Consider the following 20,016-nt stretch of genomic DNA (forward strand, 5'->3'; position numbering starts at 1 on the left):
TGGTGGCTACGTTTAGATAAGAACCTGCGTTACTGCCTCAGTTTCCCCACAACCAGCCCTAGATACCATGATGGGTAGATCAGATGGTGAACCAGTGACCCAAGGGTGGAAAAACTAAAACGTCCTAGTATCCATTCCCTAGCTCTGGGAGGGAGAACCTAGCCTGCAGCCCTAGCCTGCAGCAGCTCTTCCAGACACACTTCTGTCCTGAGCTCACAGGCGCCGAGTTGGGTCAAGCTCTCTGCTGCCTCCTGTGCGCTGAGGCTGTGGACTGTGCTTGGGCACCCTGAATGGTGAGTGGACATGCGTGTCCCAGCCTCTGCTAGTGCCAAAACCAAGCCTCACAGACCTGGGGGATGGAGCAAGGCTGCTTACTCTGTGATGTCTCTGTCCTAAATCGTGTCACAAGTCCTTCTGTTAATTGTTCCCAAGGACCTTTGACAAGAAGTATTAGTTGCTGAGTCATGTTCAACTCTTTGTGACCCCATGGACTCTAGCCTGCCAGGCTCCTCTGTCCATGGGACTTCCCAGGCAAGAATACTGGAGTGGGTTGCCATGTCCTTCTCCAGGGGATCTTCCTGACCCAGGGATTGAACCTGGGTCTCCTGCATTGCAGGCAGACTATTTACCGTCTGAGTCACCAAGGAAGCCCTTTTGACAAGAAGGCTGGAAATTACTACTCAGAAAAGCCTAGAGGTAGATCTTCAATTCAGCTTCAGCTGCCTCAGACGGCCCCCCTGTGGCAGCTGTCTGCTCTCTACCCTCTCTATGAGACCCCACTGGCTCACTTTCTGTGCTAGGATATGTCATTGATTGACAGTAAAATGTCTAGTTCCTCCAGGAAAACCCCAGCCCCTACCCAGAACTTCCAGGACCAGTAACCAGAGACCTCAGTTTGTTCTCCAAATCTGGGTTATTCACTAGGTCAGAAAAAACACATATGTAGGTGGTCAAAGCCCAGCTCAAGCTGATCAGAGTTCAGTCCAGCTCGGTCCAGTCCTTTGCCGCCACTGAAGAATGAAGTAGGATCTATATATCGCTCTGAGCAGTGCACAGGCCCAGCCCCCCATCTCCTGTGAGCACTTGTTTGGATGAAAACATACCATCTGTCTCACACACACTTGCGAAAGTAAGTAGACATTTTCAGGACTGTTGCAGCTACACTTTCATGAAAGAAACACTGGCAGAGATCCAGCAATGCCCACTTTATAGAAAAGAACCCTGTATTATGCCAAGCTTATTGAGTTCCTTGGAGCTGCAGCACCTCCAAACACTTTAAAAGAAGTATCTTAGCTCTTGTATCAGTAAAAAAAAAAAAAAAAAAAAAAACCCATCAGATGATTCTCCCTCTCCTGGGCACAGGGCTGGATTGCACTTCCTAGGTCCTCTTGGTTGGATGATGCCATTCTGGCCAATGAGTTGTCAGCCGGAGGGAAGGGGATCAGTTCTGGGCTGAGACAGTTAATTGCTAGGTGAGACTCTCCCAGTTCTGCTTCTCCCAGCTCTGATGCTGTGGATGCCTGTGTTGAAATAAAGCTTCTGTCAGTCTGAGTCCCTGAGAATGCCCCACCAACCCAAGTTGTACATACACTGGAAAATTTGGGTATTTGCGGGTTTTGTTACTTCCCATCACCTAACCTAGCTTGGCTGATACACCACACCACACCACTCCCATTATCACTCTGCAGCAATTTCTGCAGGAGGAATTCGATCCAAGCTCAGAGCCCCCATTAGGAAGTCCAGCTCTAAGGGGAGGATCATGGGAAATCTCTTTTACACGTAGCCTCGGAGGTTATGGCCTTTTCCTTGTTACTGTAATTTTGACAGTAGTAGTGATAGTTGCTATTTATTATTTACTGTGTGCCAGGCACAGGGCTCAGCTTTTTACGTATAGGATTTAATATTCTCTTCTGGGCAACTTGAAGACTGCCTTCACCAATATCGTCAATGATCTAATCACTAGCTGGATGGATGTTTGGTGGTCTTCGATATCTCTGTGGCATGTCTTCCCAGTGACTCCAACTTCTTGTTTCACCTTCTTTTCCCTTCAAGGTGCTGTGTCTGGTGCTGGAGACAGAGCAGTAAATAAGACCAACACAGGCCCACCCTCACAGAGCTTGAAGCCTAGCTGGGAAGACAGATGAGTCAGCAGATGACCACCATGTGGTGTGTTAAGAGCTAAAATAGTGCTAGATCAGGAGGCCTGAGGAACGTTTGGAGGGAGCCCATAAGCCAGCCTGGCCAATGAGTTGTCAGCTGGAGGGAAGGGGACCAGTTCTGGGCTGAGACAGTTAATTGCTGGGTGAGACTCCCAGTTCTGCTTCTCCTGGCTCTGATGCTGTGGAAGCCTGTGTTGAGATAAAGTTTCTGTCAATCTGAGTCCCTGAGAACGCCCCACCAACTCAAGTTGAACATATAGTGGAAAATTTGGGGATTTGTGCGTTTTGTTACCTGCATTCCATTCAGCTAGCAATTAGGTCATTGACGATTTTGGTGAGTGCAGAAGAATGGGTAGGTGAAAGTGAGAAGAAAGAATGATCCATGAATAGGAGACAGCATTTGCAACAGTGGGGAGATTGAAGTCTGGTTCAAGACACTGGATAAGTATGGGTGGGACTTGGGCAGGGGAGCATGGAAGAGATGAGGCTGCAGAGTTAAACCAAAGCAGATCATGTAAGAACTGGAAAGGCTCCAGTAAGAAGTGAAAGCCAAGGCTGTGAGCAGTGGAAAATGGTACCTGAACCTGTTTCCTCAACTATAAAATGGTGGTAACTGTAGCACGGTAGAGCTGTCTGGAGAATTCAATGAGATGATGCATGCAAAGAGTGCCTGGCATATGGGATATTATTCATTCAGCTAAGAGAGTCCCTTCCATTGTGAAGCGGTGCACATAGCTCTACATTGGTTATAATTGCAGTCTGTTGTAACTATTTAATTATTTACTTATGCAGCTCTCTCAAACTGAGAAATGAAATAATCAAGGCAAAAGACCATGTCCCAATCCTGTCTGTGTTTCCCGTTCCCAGCAGATAAGCCTAGCAACTATTTGGCACTTGGTGAGTGTGGGCCAAGGACTGAAGCGAAAAACACCTCACAGGGGCAAGTGGGTGGGATGCGGGGACAGGACATATCCCGCGTTGGACCACAAGAGGACGAGCTATGTTCCCACAAGAGATCCGGGCTGCTGTGAAGTGTCGGCTCTTGGCCTCCAGCACAGATCACCTTCCAGGATCTTTCTCTAAGAAAACCAAGTGCGACAAAGGCTGCTTTCTCAGGTCAAATGCTGCTGCTGCTGCTGCTGCTAAGTCGCGTCAGTCGTGTCTGACTCTGTGCGACCCCATAGAAGGCAGCCCACCAGGCTCCCCCATCCCTGGGATTCTCCAGGCAAGAATACTGTAGAGAATAATAAAGGTGGTTTTAAAAGTTCATTGTAGCCGCCGCTAGGCGCTAGGCTTAGTGAGGGGGTTGACTCGGTGTTTTTTAACTGGAAAAGCAAAATGCTGCCTTGTCCTGAGCTGCTTGGATCTTTGTGGAAGTAGGTGTGTTACACATCTATATGAGGTATTAGCATGGGCTGACATCATGATCCATCCACAGTCCGAGTCACTGTCGTCCAGACTGGGAACCCACCAGACTCCCTGAGGGACAGCAGGTGGGTGGAAATCAGGACAGGTGAATCGGGCGCTTGTGGGCGGAAGAGGATGTACCGAACAACCTCGGGGCAGGCAAACGAAGGAGATTCGGGGAGGGAACAGGGAAACGCAGTGTAAGAGGAAAGGGAATAACGGGCCTTTGGGGAGGGAGGGGTTAATCCGGGCTAGGCCGGGAGGAGGAACGCTGGAGGTGACGCCGGGGAGGCGGGCTCTCAGCGCTGCCTCTGGAAAACAACAGGCCGCTCCGAGCAAACACTGGGTTAAGGGGGCGGGCCCAGGGGGTAGCCACGTGCCGGGGCGAGAGGCTATTGGCTCTCCTGGAGTTGTTTGTGAGACGCAATTAGCGACGTCGGGGCGCCGCAACAAGCCGATTGGCCAGGACTCGGAGCCCGGTCGGGGTCGAGGTGGGGAGGAGGCGGCCGCCGCGGCACCGGGCCGGGCTGGGCTGAGCCGAGCGCCAGCGCTGCGCAGGGTCCAGAGCCCGAGCCCGAGAAGTGGTCGCCACCGCCATGCGCTGGGTCCGCACGCTGCTGAAGAATGCGTCCCTGGCAGGGGCACCCAAGTACATCGAGCACTTCAGCAAGTTCTCCCCATCCCCGCTGTCCATGAAGCAGTTTCTGGACTTCGGTACGAGTGGGCAGGAGGCGGCTGGCCGCGGGGGTCTGCGAGGGGCGGGATTGAGGGTGAAGGGGTCCTAGTCATGAAGGGTTAACTCGGAGGCTAAGACAGGGCAGGTTTGCTTGCAGGAGTCCAGACAGGAAAGAGTTAACAGAGAGGCAGGGGCCGGTTGGGCTTGAAAGGGTTAAGGGCACCCTGGCTGACGAGACTGGGCTGTTAGGGGGAAGTCGGGGCACCGAGAAGGAGGGGGGTCCATGGTGTCTTCCTGGGTTTTGTGAGGAGTCTTGGCGAGGAGAGGGCAGTGAGGCAGTGCCATTGGAGAAGGAGGGTGTATCCAGGCACTAAAGGGTTACTGGGGATTGCCCTGGCGACTCTTAAGAGTAAAGGTCAGAGAGGAAATGGGGGGTGTTGGGGGAGTGACTAGGGGGCATTTCGAGGTGCAGCCCTCGGGAAGGAGACCTCCCTGGGGGTCTGTTAGCTGGAGGAACTCTCAAATGAGTCAACAGGAGAGAGGCCCTGACTGGTACACCTCCCGCCACGGAAAGAGCTGGCCCCCAGCTGTCCTGGAGGGCAAGGACCCTTGAAGATCAAATCTACTGTGGCCTGGCCGTCTGTCCCCAGCTGGGTGGGGGTCCAGGGCACCATGAAATGGAGTCAGAAAGCTTGTACCCATCCTTGGCTGCCCCTGAGTTCCTGGGCCAGGGTCACCTACCACCAGCGTTCTGGGAGTGGCAAGGCTGTGCCAACATGGTGACTGGAACAGGCATTGTGTGGACAGTGTCTTTTCACACGGAATTTTTATAGTGCCAGCTGGGAATTAGAAGGGGTTGCCCAGGTCTCTCAAGAGTTGAGGAGACAGTGCCTGGCTCAGGTTACAGCTGCGTCACTGATGGGAGGGGGCGGGGAGGTGGCAGCCAGGACACAGGGCATCTGTTGCCCGATACTTGTTCACCTGCTTCCCTCCATATTTGAGCTCCCCCCATGTAGGAACGCTTCCTGAGCCCACTCCCAGCCTCCAGCTGTGGTCTAGTCCAGACTGGACCCCAATTAACAGAATTGTCACAGCAGGGAGGGACTCACAGTAGAGTGGTCCACTTGGAGTTCAGTGGGTAAAACAGATCTTCAGAGGGATAGTGACATGCCCTGGGAGACAGAGTTAAAAGCAGAACCTGGACTTAGAACCCAGGTCTCCTGACTCTAGGCCATGACCTCATTCAGTCCTCTACCCGCTCTTCATCCTCAAGCCAGACCAAGAATCTAAGTATTTGGGCCCTAGTTCCCCGACCCTGTCTACCTCTCAGGTGGGTGGGCATTAATGTAGGGGCAAGTCTACTGTGGACATAAAGACCACCTGGGCCAAGATGATGCCGGGACCCTACGGCTGCAGTGGTCTGAGCATAGCTTCCCTCAGCCAGGGGAGCTCATCTCAAGGTAGGATGGGTTTCCCAGGCTCCTCTGCCCACCTGGATCCAGCCCCGCAAAGTGAGTGTCTACTAGGAGGGAAAGAAAGAGAAGAAGTGAGATAACTTGGGCTGGAGGCAGCACCCAGTGGGCCCAGGGTGGCCCTGTCCCCTGTGGTTGAAGGCAAACAGGGTTCAGCTGGAGGTGGGGAAAGGACTCCCTAAGGGTTGGCTGGGTCGTGTGGCGGTCACTGCATGGGTCAGGAGGGGCCCCTTGTCCTGTGCCCCCTTGTCTTCTTGTCTCTTCTGAACCTTCAGGAAATGAAGTATTTAGTGACCTGACCCCCTTCCCCACCACTAAGAGGTCTTCTGGCTCCAGTGCTTTGTAACTCTTAGGCTCACCGTCCCCTCTCCCACCAGGGTCCAGCAATGCCTGTGAGAAAACCTCATTCACTTTCCTCAGGCAGGAGCTGCCTGTGCGCCTGGCCAACATCATGAAGGAGATCAACCTGCTTCCTGACCGGGTGCTGAGCACACCCTCGGTGCAGCTGGTACAGAGCTGGTGAGACCCTTGGCTAGATCCCCATGCCCCCCACTCCATTGTCAGATGCCCAGTGCTCCCAGCAGCCTTGCAGGAAGCGGGGAAAGAGGAGAGGCACAGGGACTTTGAGAGGTAGGGGAGTTCTCACAGTCAAATGGGAATCCTAGGCCATAGCAGAGACTCAGATCAAGCTTCCAGCCTCCATGTCTCTGAGACAGCCCTATACCCACCACCCTCCATTCTCTGGAAAAGGAAATCATCATTTGCACACCAAAACCCAAATCAGGCTCATGTCAGCATTTGCCACCAGCTCTGACCCTGCAAATCTAGCACCTGTTGGATAACATCTAGCTGGGGCAACTTTGTGGGAAACAGGAAGATGTGAATCTTCCAATTGTGTAATCCAAACAAATCAGCCTATTTTGGATGTTGGAAAACACTTAGACACAAGGATGGCACAGTACCAACCCCAAAGAGCTTTAGACGGGCAAAGACCAAAAGTTTATTGCACAGAGCAGCAGTAGCAGAGAGGAATTCTCAGTGAAGTTTACTCAAAAACTTTGTCCAGGGATAAGTATTAAAAACTGAATGACATTAACCAAAGGCCAATCACATGAAGAATAAAAAAAAATTTGCTCTGTAACTGGGTGTGTGAGTAGCTAATCATGGTTAATCTTCAGTGGCATGCGTGCAGAAATCTTTTGCCTGTTATTTTGGCTGTGGCAGGCCTGGTACTACTGTGGTTTCCTTTTCGATTCGGGGTGTCCACACCTGCTTGGAGCTCAGTGCTGTGATAGGTTAGGGAAACAGCAGTAGCAGCTGCTCCTCAGGAGCCCATGATCTCATGGGGAGAATAAAAGGGGCAAACTTAAGAGCTCTGTAGTGGCAGGAGCAGTAAGCTACTGAAGAGTTTGTTTTATTTAAATTAAAAGCAAAATAATATTATTTTAAAATAACATTGGTTTCTTCCCCTCATTGCAGAAGTATGATATGCTCACTTTGACATTTGGAGAACACAGAAAAGTAGATAAAATATCAACCACTTCCCTCCACCCTTTAACCAAACATTCAGGTTTTGTAAGTGTCCTTTATTGATGCCTTTCCAGCTTTTTTCTGTGCATGAATGTGCTATAAATGACTTATTCTAACTATTATGAGGATAGTATATTATTCTATATTATATTATTCTAACTTTATGAGGATAAAGTAAGGAAAGACCAGGCACATGGTCTGTGCACAGTGAATTTCAGTTGAATCAGAACATTGTGGGGAAGTTGAAATGGAGACAGAGAGGAGGTGACGTGTCACTGGGCCTTATAGGTTGCCTGTGTGAACTTTGACCTAGAAAGGAGGGAAGAGGATTCAGACCAAAGGAACTGCTCGGGCAAAGGTGTGGAGGCAGGAGAGAGCCCGACTAGGGCATCCGAGCACTCACTTTATGGACTGTTAGTGCAAGTGATGAAGGTGGATGGGGGGACAGAGGGCAGAGCCTGATTTTCATGTGGCACAATGAGGTCACCCCTCACTGGGGCCTGTCCCTTAGAGGTCCAGGACCTCTGAGCCAACCGGCATTTCCTGCCATGGGGCAGCGTGGAAGGCATGGGGAGGAGACAGAAGGTGCCATCTGTTCTCTCCAGCCCTCCTCCGGCTCTGTCCAGCTGAGTGACCTGGCTGCCTCTCCAGCTGGTCCATAACTCCAGGACAGGGCTTCTCAGGCCCCTCCTTGAACACTTGTTTCCTTGAAGAGTCAGGAGATGTGGGGAGGGAGGGCAGGGAGGTGCTGCTTGCCCGTGATGCCCCCAAGGCCCATAGAGCCCCTTCTTTTTTTTAAATATGTATTTATTATGTGGCTGTGTTGGGTCTGAGCTGTGGCACGTGGGATCTTCCTTGTGTCATGGGGGATCGTTCATTACGGCACACAGATTCCCTACTTGTGGTGCAAGGGCTCAGTAGTTGTAACACACAGGCTGGGTTGCTCTGTGGCATGTGTGATCTTAGTTCCCTGACCAGGGATAGCACCCATGTCCTTTGCATTGCAAGGCAGATTCTTAACCACTGGACCGTCAGGGAAGTCCCAGAGTCCCTTCTTGAGAATCAGTTACACATGTCGGGGCTTGGCCTGACTTAATTCTTCTCTCAAAGCTGGGAAGTAATGACCAGCAACAGCAGGAGAGAGGGAAGTGAGACAAGAGGGAATGCTTCCCAGTGGATGATTCATTTAGAGGAGAGCAGACCAAGGTATTGCTAGAGTGTGCTGACACACTGAAGAGAGAGCCTGCTGAGACAGTTGCCAGAGAATGGGCATCAACTGCAGCAAGAGAGATTGTGGTCTGAGGGAAGGAAGGACTTCCTGAGACAGACCTCCCTCTCCATGGGAACCCCCTTGCCAGTTTGGATGATGGAGGTGGGGGAGGTGGGCAGTTTCACAAGAGGAAGGGGACAACCTACCAGAGAGCTTGGCAAGAGAGCTACTAGCCTCAGAGACTGATGAGTGAGGAATAAAACCTTTCCTTTGGTAATGGACAAGACCTGTGCACATGCTACTGGTAATAATGGTGGCAGTAGTTAACATGTGGCAACAGCTAATGGAGTTTCTACTCAGCTGAGGAGAGGTTCTAGGCAGGAATCACTGTGGGCAGGTGGAGAATTCCTATTTCTAAACAAACCTGATGTATTATTTCAACTGGACTGACTTGGTGTCATGGGATCCTGTTTTGGAGGTGACTGGAAGGTAAAGGAAAGCCCTGGGTGTGGCACCAGTATGCCTGACTTTGAGGCTTGGCTTTTGTGCTTGCTGGACACTTAACGTTTGGCCAACCACATGGCCCCTCTGAGTCTCGGCTTCCTCATCTGTAAAATGGGTGAGGTGCCACTGCTGGATGTGAAAGTACACGGAACTCTACACACGAGTGATGTCTGTGATCTTCTGGCAGCAACAGCTTCTGGCCAAAGATGATGTGTTGTGGCAGAGGTTCTCTTAAGAGTGTAGTCATGGTGGTGGACGACAATGACAGAGGCAAACACACCTGGAAGGCCTGCTGGCCGTCAGGAGCTGCTCTGAGCATGTCCTTACTCATTTACCCTTCACAGCAACCTTGCGAAGTAGGCCTTTTTATCCCTGTTTTGTAGATGAGCAAACTGAGGTTCAGAGAGGTTAAAAAACTAGTCTGAGCTCATCAGGTAGTAAGCGGTAGAGCTGGGATTCCAACCCAGGTTGTGTGATCTGGGGGCTGTGCTCGCAAAGGAAAGGGAGAGAGCCGTGTTCTGGAGGAGTCAGGGATTTCTAAGCAAAGCAAGTCAGTGGGAAAGTAGATTTTCTTTACAGAGATTGTTTGATGGCTAGTGTTGCGGGGGCACAGAGGGGTAACCTTGACATCTCGCAGGGGAGAGTGACAGGCTGACAAAGGGCGTGGAGTTGGGCATGTATCTGGAAAATGGAGGGTTGATGAGAGTTGCAAAGTAGAATCAAATGACAGTGAGTCACTCCTGTGGCTAATAGTGCCTTTGCAGGGGTGTAGTATGGGAAGCGGGTGAGAGTGGGTACCACGGCACCTTCTCATGAACCTCCCTTGCCTCAGCAAGGTGTGTGGACACCAAACCCGGTAGTCTTTGCCCTTGAAAAGAATGACTGCCTCACTGGTTCCGGGCACCCAGGGCCTGCTCTGCGCCAGGCCTGGGGCTGTAGCCAAAACCTGCCATTGAATCCCTCAGCCATCACTTATGTAATCAGAGTGGAGACCGGCCACCAGCATCGCCTCCTCTAATCTGCTCCTGCTGCTGCGAAGCCTACTTCACACACTAGGACCGGAGAGCAGAACTGTCAGCAGTGGGACCCAGGTCGGCCTGGCTCAGGGCCATGCCCACCGCCCCTCCGCAGGCAGCTTCCAGATACCAACACGTCTCCACCTCTCCCCTCCTCACAGGGCCTTTGCCTGGTTCACACCCTGGTCCCCAGCGGCTATGGACACTACTGTGGACACACCCACCCACAGGCATCCAGACTCACACAGGCTCCCCACTCCTCTGCCCACACAAGCCTGCGTGTGCCTCCTCCCCCTCTGCCAGGTGTTCATTCCGACATCCCTACACCCAGGCTCACCCCCACACACTCACACAGGCATACGCATGCTCCCTTCTCTCACCAAATTCCACCCCTCCCACCTGCCAAATCCAGGGCTCTGAATTGGCTGGAAAGCCCCAGAAGGCAGGGTTTGGGGCCTCCACGTGACTTGGTAGAGGGGAGGGGAAGACACTCCAGATGGCACCCAGGAAGTCCTGGGCGGCCTTGCTTACTGCTGAGGTCTGCAGGCCAGGCCTTCCCTAGTGCTTCACCTTGGCCGCACTGCCTGTTCTGCCAGGCCCAGGGCAGGTGACACATCTATCATTGCATCACTGCTCCAGACTGTCCATGTCTAAGCCCAGCTCTTTCTCTGACCCTCCAGGATGGGCAGCCCTGGAGCCAGCATCACTCCCTCCCCAGCATCTTTCCCTTTTCAGGACCATGGGTGAGGTCTGGTCTGCCAGACCCTTGAGGAGTTTCAGGCCCAGTCACAGTTTCCCTGGGAGAATTCTCGTCATCCTCTCCTCTTCCTTCCGGGAGTACACCCAGGACCACTCCCCTGATGGAATGTCCCCCAGAGGAAGGCGAGCAGAGATTCTAATCCCTGCTTCACAGTCCAGGAGACTGAGGCCTGAATAAGGCTGCAGCTCTCCCCAGAGCCCTGCCAGCTGGCACTCCCACTGCCAGTCCATCCTGGTGCCCTTTGTTTTACTTCATGCCACCCCCCTTGGTGGTTCATTAGGCAGCCACAGTGGGTGGGGCCAGCAGCGAGAGCTCGCATCCTGTCACCAACCCCCCGTCCTGGCCTAGCTGGTCAGAGCCCTGTAGTTCCAACCTCCGCCCTCTCTGTTTGCCCCCTGGGTCTTGGGAAGGGGTTCCAGGGCCCCTACCCCCCAGCTGGTCTCCTCTCTCTCCTGTCTCTATCTGTTCCCACCATTACATACTTGCAGGTCCTCCTCTCAAATCCCCTCTCCCTCTAAGAATCATATGAGCATGAAGCTTTCTCTTGGGCATGGCATCCAGGGAGTAACACAGGCCTGTGAGAGAGCATTCCAGCTCTGCAGGTTGACTTCCTCATCTGTAAAATGGGTCCAGTAGTAGCACACCCCCCACAGGGTCATTGTGGAGGTTAAAGTAGGGGAGCACAAAGCCGAGCCCTAGCACAAGGCCAGCATCGGTAGATACTGGCTGCCCTCACCATGGACATCAGCAGCATCACTGTTAGGACCAATATAGACAGTGAGCACTTGGCCATGTGGTGTAGACTTGGCATCAGACAGACCTGGGTTTGAATCCCAGTGTGAATGCTTACTGTGTGACCTGAAACATTATCTGCCTGCTCTGAGCTGATTTCCTTATGCAAAAGGGGGAAATACCACATGCTCATGAAGGGTCCTGGGAGATAAAAGCCCCTGCATAGACTCTGAGCATGGGTGAGCACTAATGGTCACTGGGTGTAAGCGTCGGCTGTTGTTATTCTCCAGGAATTCTGAGGTGAGGCCGTAGGAGGGCGGCTCTGACTGCCTGCTGGGGCTCTGGGGATGGTGAGGGGGTTCCAGGGAGAGGTGATCACCTCTGCTCTCTGGGCTCCCCTACCAGTGACTCTGCCACCTCCTGCCAGGCGCTGTGCTGGGCCCTGTGTGGGGAGGGCAGGCAGCAGCAGCAGGGCTGGGAAAGCCCCATCTGTTCTCCGTGGCTGTCCAGAGCATGATAGATTCAAACATGGTGTGATTCAGAGCCTGTGCCCAGTGTAACCAGGAGGAGTGTGTCACGTGCCACCTGGGAACTGAGAAGGTGCACTCAGCTGTTGACGGTGTCTGAACCACTGTTCATAACAAGAGCAAGCATTTAGAGTGCTCTCTATTTGCTAGGCACTGTGTTAATTATCACATTTCATTCTCACCAAAAAGCAGTGCTAGCAGTAGGTACAATACCCTCCGTTTTTCTGATAAGGAAACTCAGGCCCAGAGAGGTTCCATGACTTCCCAGAGCCACACAGCTCAAAGTGGAAAAGCCCAGCCTGGGACTTGGCAGAGCCAGCTTCAAAGCTAGCTCTTTCACCGTCTTCTCTACTGGGTTAAGCAAGAGAGGGGAGAGTGGCAATAGATGAAGGGAGCAGGGCGTTCAGGCAGAGGGAACCACAAGACCAGGGGGCTGAGCCTTTTTGAGCAGCCAGCACTGTATAGTGGCAGGAACGCTGGAGGCCTGTCTTCACTATATCACCTCCCAGCTGCAGAACTGCCTCAGGCCTCAATTGAGGAGACTGTGAAATGGGGCTGATTCCTGCTGTTCTTACTGTTAAGGTCAAAGCTCCCTAATCAGACTCTCAGTGGCCCCTCCTTCCTGCCAGTTGAAGTGTTTCTGCCAGAGAGAGGCTCAGCTCTCTGCCTCCCCCAAGAGAGTGAGCTGCTGCAGGCTGAGATGTTAGTAGGAAAGCAGTGGCTCCCTGCCTCACAGTAGGGCCAGGGGGTCAGTGGCTCCAGTTTGGCAGCAACTAGGCATCTGGGCCCCTTCAGGCTCTCCGTGGGCTCCAACCCCACCCTGTGTCAGAGCTGAGCATGCCCAGCCCCCACCAACTCCCCCCCCCACCTCGTTTTTCCCACCCACCACTTAAAATCCAGTTCCCTAGAATTGGGAACAGGATGACAGCTCCTGGTGTCCAGAGTCAGCGTGTGAGGTTGTCTCCTTGAACCCCTGCTCTGAGAGCGCTGGGCTGGCCCATGGGATACAGCAGCGACCCTGCAGGCAGACACTAGGTCTGTTTCCATGACAGCTGGGGAGGCTGAGTGCCTTGCTGTCACTACTGGTCTTGGGCAAGGCCCCCTCCCCAGTCTGGGCCTCAGTCTTCTCACCAGGAGCCCCGTGGGTGGGGTGGCCACCAAGCCCCTTCAAAAACTGCTATTCTAAGACAGCAAAGCAAAGGTCTTCTGAGAACCAACAAATTAAGAGGTTTTCTTGCACAGTAAGTTTACTGTGTTGTTGGGGAGAGTCACATACAGATGGAGCAGAATGAGGAAATTTGTGATGCAGCTTGTCAACCCGTGCAGCCCACTGCGTGCTGCCCACTGTGCGCTGCCCAGTGGAGGCACAGGGCAAACGTTGGGTTAGCAGAGTCAGGTGGGCAGGGGCCTGGCTCTGAGCTAAGGTGATGCCCCCTCCCCTCCTGCACAGGTATGTCCAGAGTCTCCTGGACATCATGGAGTTCCTGGACAAGGACCCTGAGGACCATCGGACCCTGAGCCAGTGAGTGAGGCCCTGGCTCAGGGTGGGAGGGCAGGTGTGAGCCACAGCCCCAGGGGCAGAAATGCCTGTAGGATGATGGAAATGCCCCTGTCCTTGGGGATATCCAGGGTGAGCGGGGCGACAGCTCTCAATCCTGCTGTGTCTGATAGGGGGACCCAGGACCCACCCTGTGGAGTTCCCAGGCTGTCAGGCAGGCAGTGGGGGGTCTGGGGCGGCCTTCTGGAGGAGTGGGCTGGGAAGAGTCAAGTGGGTGAAGGCACTGTGGAGAGAAGGGCAGAGCAGGGGTAGCCTGAGGGTGGCCCAGAGCCAACATCTACCCCGCCCCCCCGCAGGTTCACTGATGCCCTGGTCACCATCCGGAACCGCCACAATGACGTGGTGCCCACAATGGCTCAGGGCGTGCTGGAGTACAAGGACACCTATGGCGATGACCCCGTCTCCAACCAGAACATCCAGTACTTCCTGGACCGCTTCTACCTCAGCCGCATCTCCATCCGCATGCTCATCAACCAGCACAGTGAGCAGGCGCGGGGCCATTCAGTGTTCAGAGGTTTACAGAAAGCAAAACTGTGTCACTTCTGTTTTTGGTATTCATAACAATCTCGTTACACTCGGAAACAGGTAGTTTTCTAGAGTTTCTTATTCTAGGAAAATTAACTAGGAGTGTTGCGAAATCATAGCCAATCATTAAATACACAAGGTGGTAAAAATTATTTTAACATATAGCAAAAGAGAAGAATTAAATATAATGTAGGACGTGTGGGAACGAGACTTCTGAGAAGAAGAAGGTTTCGGGCCTGCAAAGGCCCAGAACTGGCCTGATTGGAGATTGTAAGGTCTGGTCAGAGGAGAGAGGGTAGGAGGGTGGGGAGAGGGTGTTAGGGTCAGAAGGGTTAGAAATAGAGGTGGAGTCCTGAAGAGCCAGGGGAAGAGGGAGGGAGCGCTGAGGCACATGGCCCCGCCAACTGCGCCCACCCTTTCTGCCTGCAGCCCTGCTCTTTGACGGCAGAACCAACCCTGCGCACCCCAAACACATCGGCAGCATCGACCCCAACTGCAATGTCTCTGAGGTGGTGAAGGGTGAGTCATCCTCACTGTGCCTGGCCCACAGAGGAGCCCCAGTGAACCCCCAAGTTTACCTGGCCAGAGGATGACCCATTCCCCAGTGGGTGGGGGCCACAGCCCCATGGGTTTAATGTTGGTGACACCCACTGTTGATACCAGGAGGACTGCCTGCCGAGGGGAGGCCTCCCCAACCCTGATGACCCCTGTCTTCTCTTAGATGCCTACGACATGGCCAAGCTCCTGTGTGACAAGTATTACATGGCCTCTCCTGACCTGGAGATCCAGGAGATCAATGGTGAGCGAATGAGGCTGTGTGTGTCTACGGGCTGGGGACGTGGGAGGGGGAAGTGAGGTGGGAGTCAAGAAATGAGGGAGAAGCAGAGCTATTACTATTTTATTATTATTAATTTATCTAGTAAATATTTATTAAGCAGTAAACACAACAGGCAAGGTCCCTGTTCCCATGGAGCTCGCATTCTTGGTGTTGGGGAGGTTGGGGAACAGGGCCTTTAACCAGTGAGTGAATAATAAAACAAGCTAATTTCAGGTCATGATATGTGACAGGAAGGAAACAAAATGAGATAACGTGACAGTCATGGGTAGGAGCAGTGTATTAGATGGGATGTCAGTTTGGCTGTCTTCCCGGAATCCAAAAATGCTTAATTCGAGAGAGAGGTTTCCCTCTCGCTAGCCCCTGGGGTAGAATGGTCAAAGCCGGCTATTCCCCCTCACGTCTCAGTTCCAGCCTGGCGAAGTTGGGGAAAGGGGAAGTGGAAGGCAGGGCCTGGGAGTTGATCACACCACTTCCCTGAGTCTCCCAGCTGCAGAGGAGGCTGAGAATTTAGTCTCTAGCTGGGCAGTTACATGCTAGTTAAAATCTTGGGGGAGGGAGGCATCTATTACTAAAAGGAGAAAGGGAATGATGGACACAGAGGATGGCTACAAGGGTCCTACTTTGGATGGAGTAGTTGAGAACCAGAAGGACCAGCGTGGTGGGGTTAGGAGATTGAAGGGGTGAGGGGCGGGAGAGAGAGGCTGGGCATGCAGGGCCCGTGGGCCACAGACGGGAGCTGGGATTTTGAGAAACCACTGGAGGTTTGAGGCACAGTGATGACAGGATCTGAGTAACATTCTAAAGATATTTAGAGGTTGGAGGAGGCAGGAGAGGACCCAGGAAGACCAGTTAGGAGGTCACTGCAGATTTAGGCAAGGGGAGGGGAAGGCAGCAGAGAGGAAAAGAAGGGGGTGAACTGGATAAACACCTTGGAGGTGGAGGGGTGAGGAGGACCAGAGACCTGGAAGTTACCTCTCGCCTCCCCACCACCGCCCTGCTCCTCAGCCACTCTGGCCTGTGCACCAGAAACCTGAGGCGTTCATGCCTCTATGCCTGGAAGTTGCACTGCCCATATCCCAGTCTTCCCTTAAGAGCACGTTCAAGTCCAGCTCCTCTGAAAAGCCTCCCCAGACCTCCCAGAGAGGAGTTAGGCACTGCCTGTCCCAAGTGGACCTCTAAATTGCAGTGTTTAAATTATTTGGGGGCAGAAACCAAAGGGCAGAGACAGGCCACTTTACTTCAGGATCCCCAGGGTCAACCCCAGAGCCTTGCACACAGCTCTGGGTACAGCGCCTGATGTGAAAGTGAGTTGTGCATTTCTCTGTCTAGACTTGAGTTTCTGAGAGGGTAGGGCTGAATTTTATTCAACTCTATGTCTCCACTTGCCCAGCACAGGGCCTCAGATTCCCTCATTCATTGATCCATTGAACATTTATTGAGCTTCTGCTACATACAGAGCTCTGTGCCTGGCACCAGGAAGATACTCAGTCCCTAAAACCAAGAAACTCTCCAGGTTAGAGTGATTCTTAGGAAGTAGGATGCTGGTGTCAGATTCACCTGGGTAGCCCCCTCCCCTCTCCCCTGGGTGAAAAAGCTCTCCAGGGGATTCTGGTATCAAGGTGAATGCTAGTAGGCTAGATATAGCATAGATAGATAGATGCTGTTTGAGTGGATCAATGATGGATAGATGGATAGATAAACAGTGGATGAATGGAAGGATGGATCTGTACTCTGAATGAATGGATAAATGGAAAAGGTAGATGTCTGAACAGATGAATAGACTGAAAGACAATTGGATGGTTGGATGGGTAGATAGAGGAATGAATGGATGTTGAATCGATATGATCGATGAATGGGTGGATACAGGATGGATGGATGGACAGACGCTGTATGATGGGTGGATATTACATGGAGAGGTAAATGGATGAATGGACACTGAATGAATGGATAGATGGATGAATGAATGAGCAGATGGATGGACAGTGGATGGTGGTTGAGTGCTGGGTGTTAGATGCTGGTGAATGAATGCTGAATGGTGACCTCTTGACAATCTCCTGATCTTTGGTCTGCACTTCCCTGGCAGCATCCAACTCCAAACAGCCAATTCACATGGTCTATGTCCCCTCCCACCTCTACCACATGCTTTTTGAACTGTTCAAGGTGAGGAGACTGGGGGATGTTCCTTTGTGAGGGTAGGGGGGGTGGTTAGGTCTAGGCTGCTCTCACTGTATCTTATCACCTTTTCCACTGCAGAATGCCATGCGAGCAACTGTGGAAAGCCATGAATCCAGCCTCACTCTTCCACCTATCAAGGTCATGGTGGCCTTGGGCGAGGAAGATCTTTCCATCAAAGTATGTGACCCTTGACTTTGAGGGCCAGAGAGCAGTGGTATGGAGACTTCCCTCCTGCCAGGAGATGGGCTTAGGGAAGACGCCTGGGGGTGAGGAAGACCTGAGAAGATCAGGGATGGGGTGTGGAGAAAACTGAGGTCTAGAGACCCTGACATGTCCTGTCTCCCCCAGATGAGTGACCGAGGTGGGGGTGTTCCCTTGAGGAAGATTGAGCGACTCTTCAGTTACATGTACTCCACAGCCCCCACGCCCCAGCCCGGCACCGGGGGAACCCCACTGGTGAGCTGGCTTCACTCCAGTTCTCCCCGACCCCCTGAAGAATGCCTGTCAGCCTTCTTGTCTCTTCTTATCAAACTGTCACTCGTGCCCATCACTCCCTTCCCTACCTCCCACGGTCCCTCCGTCCTGTAGGCTGTGTGTGATGTCAGTCGCCTCTTCCGAGTCTGGGTCTCCCTGTTGCTCCTCTCTCTCCCCAGCCTGCACCTCCCTACCTATCTGTGGGTGTCTGTCTGTCACCTTTCCTCAGTTCTCCCTGTCCTCTCTCTCTCTCCACAAGTAACTACCTCTCTTGGCATTATTCAGCTCACCAGCACCTCCGTGTCCATTCCCAGTGGAATAGGCAGGGCTAAGTGTGGGAAATAGAGACAAAGAGGTGCCCGGTGAGCTGCGCAGACCCTTGACTACCAGGGCCAGCCTCCTCTTCTGCCCTGCTTGCTGCTCCCCACCCCCATCGTGCCCTGCAGCCTTCCTCCCTCCACTGGACTGATTTCCCTCTCTCCACAGTCCCCATCTTGTCTCCGAGCTGTCCCTCTCTCCTGTCCCCTCCTCACCCTGGTGCTGGGAGCCCCCTGTATGACCCCAGCTGAGCCGTCCTCACTCAGCACATACGTCCCTACAGCTCCAGGGGAGCCCAGGCCCAGTGTCTCAGTGCGCGCCTTTCTCACCTCCTTGCAGGCTGGCTTTGGGTATGGGCTCCCCATTTCCCGCCTCTATGCCAAGTACTTCCAGGGGGACCTGCAGCTCTTCTCCATGGAGGGCTTTGGGACTGATGCTGTCATCTATCTCAAGGTGAGGGCCCCTGCCTGCAAAGCCCGCCCAGGGGGCGAGGGTGGGTTGCTGAGAGGTCGGGCCTGTTCTTAGGTTTCTTTTCTATCCCTCCAATCTTCTCCTGATTTCAGACTGAGAATCAGAACAGAGCTATAGTTCCCCAGCCACCAGGCACTCCTAAGTTGGCAGGCAGTTTCAGGGAGTCTGTGGTGCATGAGTAAGACCCTGTTCTGGGAACCCTTGACTTGTGAGGAACCATGGAGAACTCATTCACCTCAGGGGGCGACTGAGGCCCAGAGCTGGTGACCTTGTTCAGGGTCACGCAGCCTGCCTCCTTCCTACCTCCGTCCCTGACCTTTAAGTAAACAGCCTTTTTAAATGGGCAGGAGCAAGCCACAGAAGGGACAGATGCTTTCATGGGTCTTTCAGGTTTAGTCATCTCAGCCAGTGTGGCAGCTGGCTGGGCTGACATGTGGGCCACAGTTAGTGGCCACTGGAGCCCACCATTGGGCAAGGGTGGTTTGCCAGGGAGTGGGCAAGGTCCAGGAAAGCAGGAGAGGCTGACCCTGATGCCCCTCAGGCCCTGTCCACGGACTCAGTGGAGCGCCTGCCTGTCTACAACAAGTCAGCCTGGCGCCACTACCAGACCATCCAGGAGGCCGGCGATTGGTGTGTGCCCAGCACGGAGCCCAAGAACACGTCCACGTACCGTGCCAGCTAGGAGCTACCCCACTCATCTACACCCAGAAGAATGGACTGCTGTCTCTGGGTCCGGCCACCGTGGTGACCCTCCCCATTCCCCACCCCCCCCAGGTGCAGGAGGCTCTCCCTGATGACCAGCTCTGTCTCTTTGGAAATCACTGCAGTGACCAGTCTGTGGTGGCCCCTAAGTGCCAATCTCTGTCTCCATGGAGACGCTTGGTGGTCTCCCTGGGTCCAGTCTCTGTGGGCAATGCCTGAGGATTGGAGGATGTCTCCATCCTGATGGGGTGTTCCAGAGATATGTTTCCATGGCAGTCTTCCTCTCTGAGCCCAGAGCTGCCACTTCTCTGCCAGGGGCCCTAGGTCTCCCTCACTGCCCACCCCAGTCCTGGCCTTCCAGGTGGACGCCCCTGTTTGCCTTACTGTCCTGGCCCATGCCGGTACCCTGGCTCTGGTCTGGTGTCAGTGTTGGGAAGGGGCCAGGTGCCTGCCACATCTGGGGTAGTGGGAGGGGACCCCTGACTGGGGATCTGGTCCTACAGTCTCTCCCTCCTCTCTGAGGTCAAAGTTAGGAGGGAGGGGTTTCTCACCTGGGGCTCAACCCTAAAGCCGAATAATCTGGGAGGACACAGAGGTCAGCCACCCAACCTCTCCTCCATGTAGGTAACCCCAGCAATGTTTCTGCCACCTCCCGAGCCCTTCCCCTGCATGTCCTCATGTGCATACACCTACCTACCACCCACAGTCCCCCCTGAGCTCCAGACCCCAACTCCCAGTGTGCCTGGACATGCGTGTGCTTGGGGTGGCTTTCTCCCTAAAACGTTGTGTGTATATAGCTAGTTTTATAGCCCCGAATGCCCCTAGCCTTCCCCTTAACACACAGGGGGTTAAAGTTGTGTGCTCCTCCCAGTGGCTATGATGGTGACAGTGACATCTACAGTAAAGAGAAGATGCAATGAGACTGCAGCCCATCTGTTTTCCTGGGGGAGGGAGATGCTCTT

The 20,016-nt window shown here is 53.4% G+C and overlaps 1 protein-coding gene across 2 annotated transcripts; it reads left to right on the top strand.

Moving 5' to 3' along the window:
• The first annotated feature begins 4,048 nt into the window (after positions 1 to 4,048).
• On the top strand, positions 4,049 to 19,976 carry PDK2 (pyruvate dehydrogenase kinase 2). Of its 2 annotated transcripts, none has more exons than XM_081581265.1 (11): positions 4,049 to 4,280; positions 6,092 to 6,233; positions 13,444 to 13,515; positions 13,848 to 14,032; positions 14,506 to 14,595; positions 14,798 to 14,875; positions 16,998 to 17,074; positions 17,168 to 17,266; positions 17,438 to 17,545; positions 18,221 to 18,334; positions 18,894 to 19,976. In XM_081581265.1, the coding sequence occupies exons 1-11, from the start codon at positions 4,163 to 4,165 to the stop codon at positions 19,032 to 19,034; spliced, it is 1,224 nt and encodes a 407-aa protein (XP_081437391.1). In that variant the 5' UTR covers positions 4,049 to 4,162; the 3' UTR covers positions 19,035 to 19,976. The 2 variants fall into 2 exon arrangements, with proteins under 2 accessions (XP_081437391.1, XP_081437392.1); XM_081581266.1 differs by having other exon boundaries at positions 6,135 to 6,233.
• Positions 19,977 to 20,016: the final 40 nt, after the last annotated feature.

Source organism: Giraffa tippelskirchi, chromosome 3, assembly GCF_054371585.1.
Source record: "Giraffa tippelskirchi isolate mGirTip1 chromosome 3, T2T-mGirTip1v1.2.pri, whole genome shotgun sequence".
In the NCBI taxonomy this organism is placed as follows: Eukaryota; Metazoa; Chordata; class Mammalia; order Artiodactyla; family Giraffidae; genus Giraffa; species Giraffa tippelskirchi.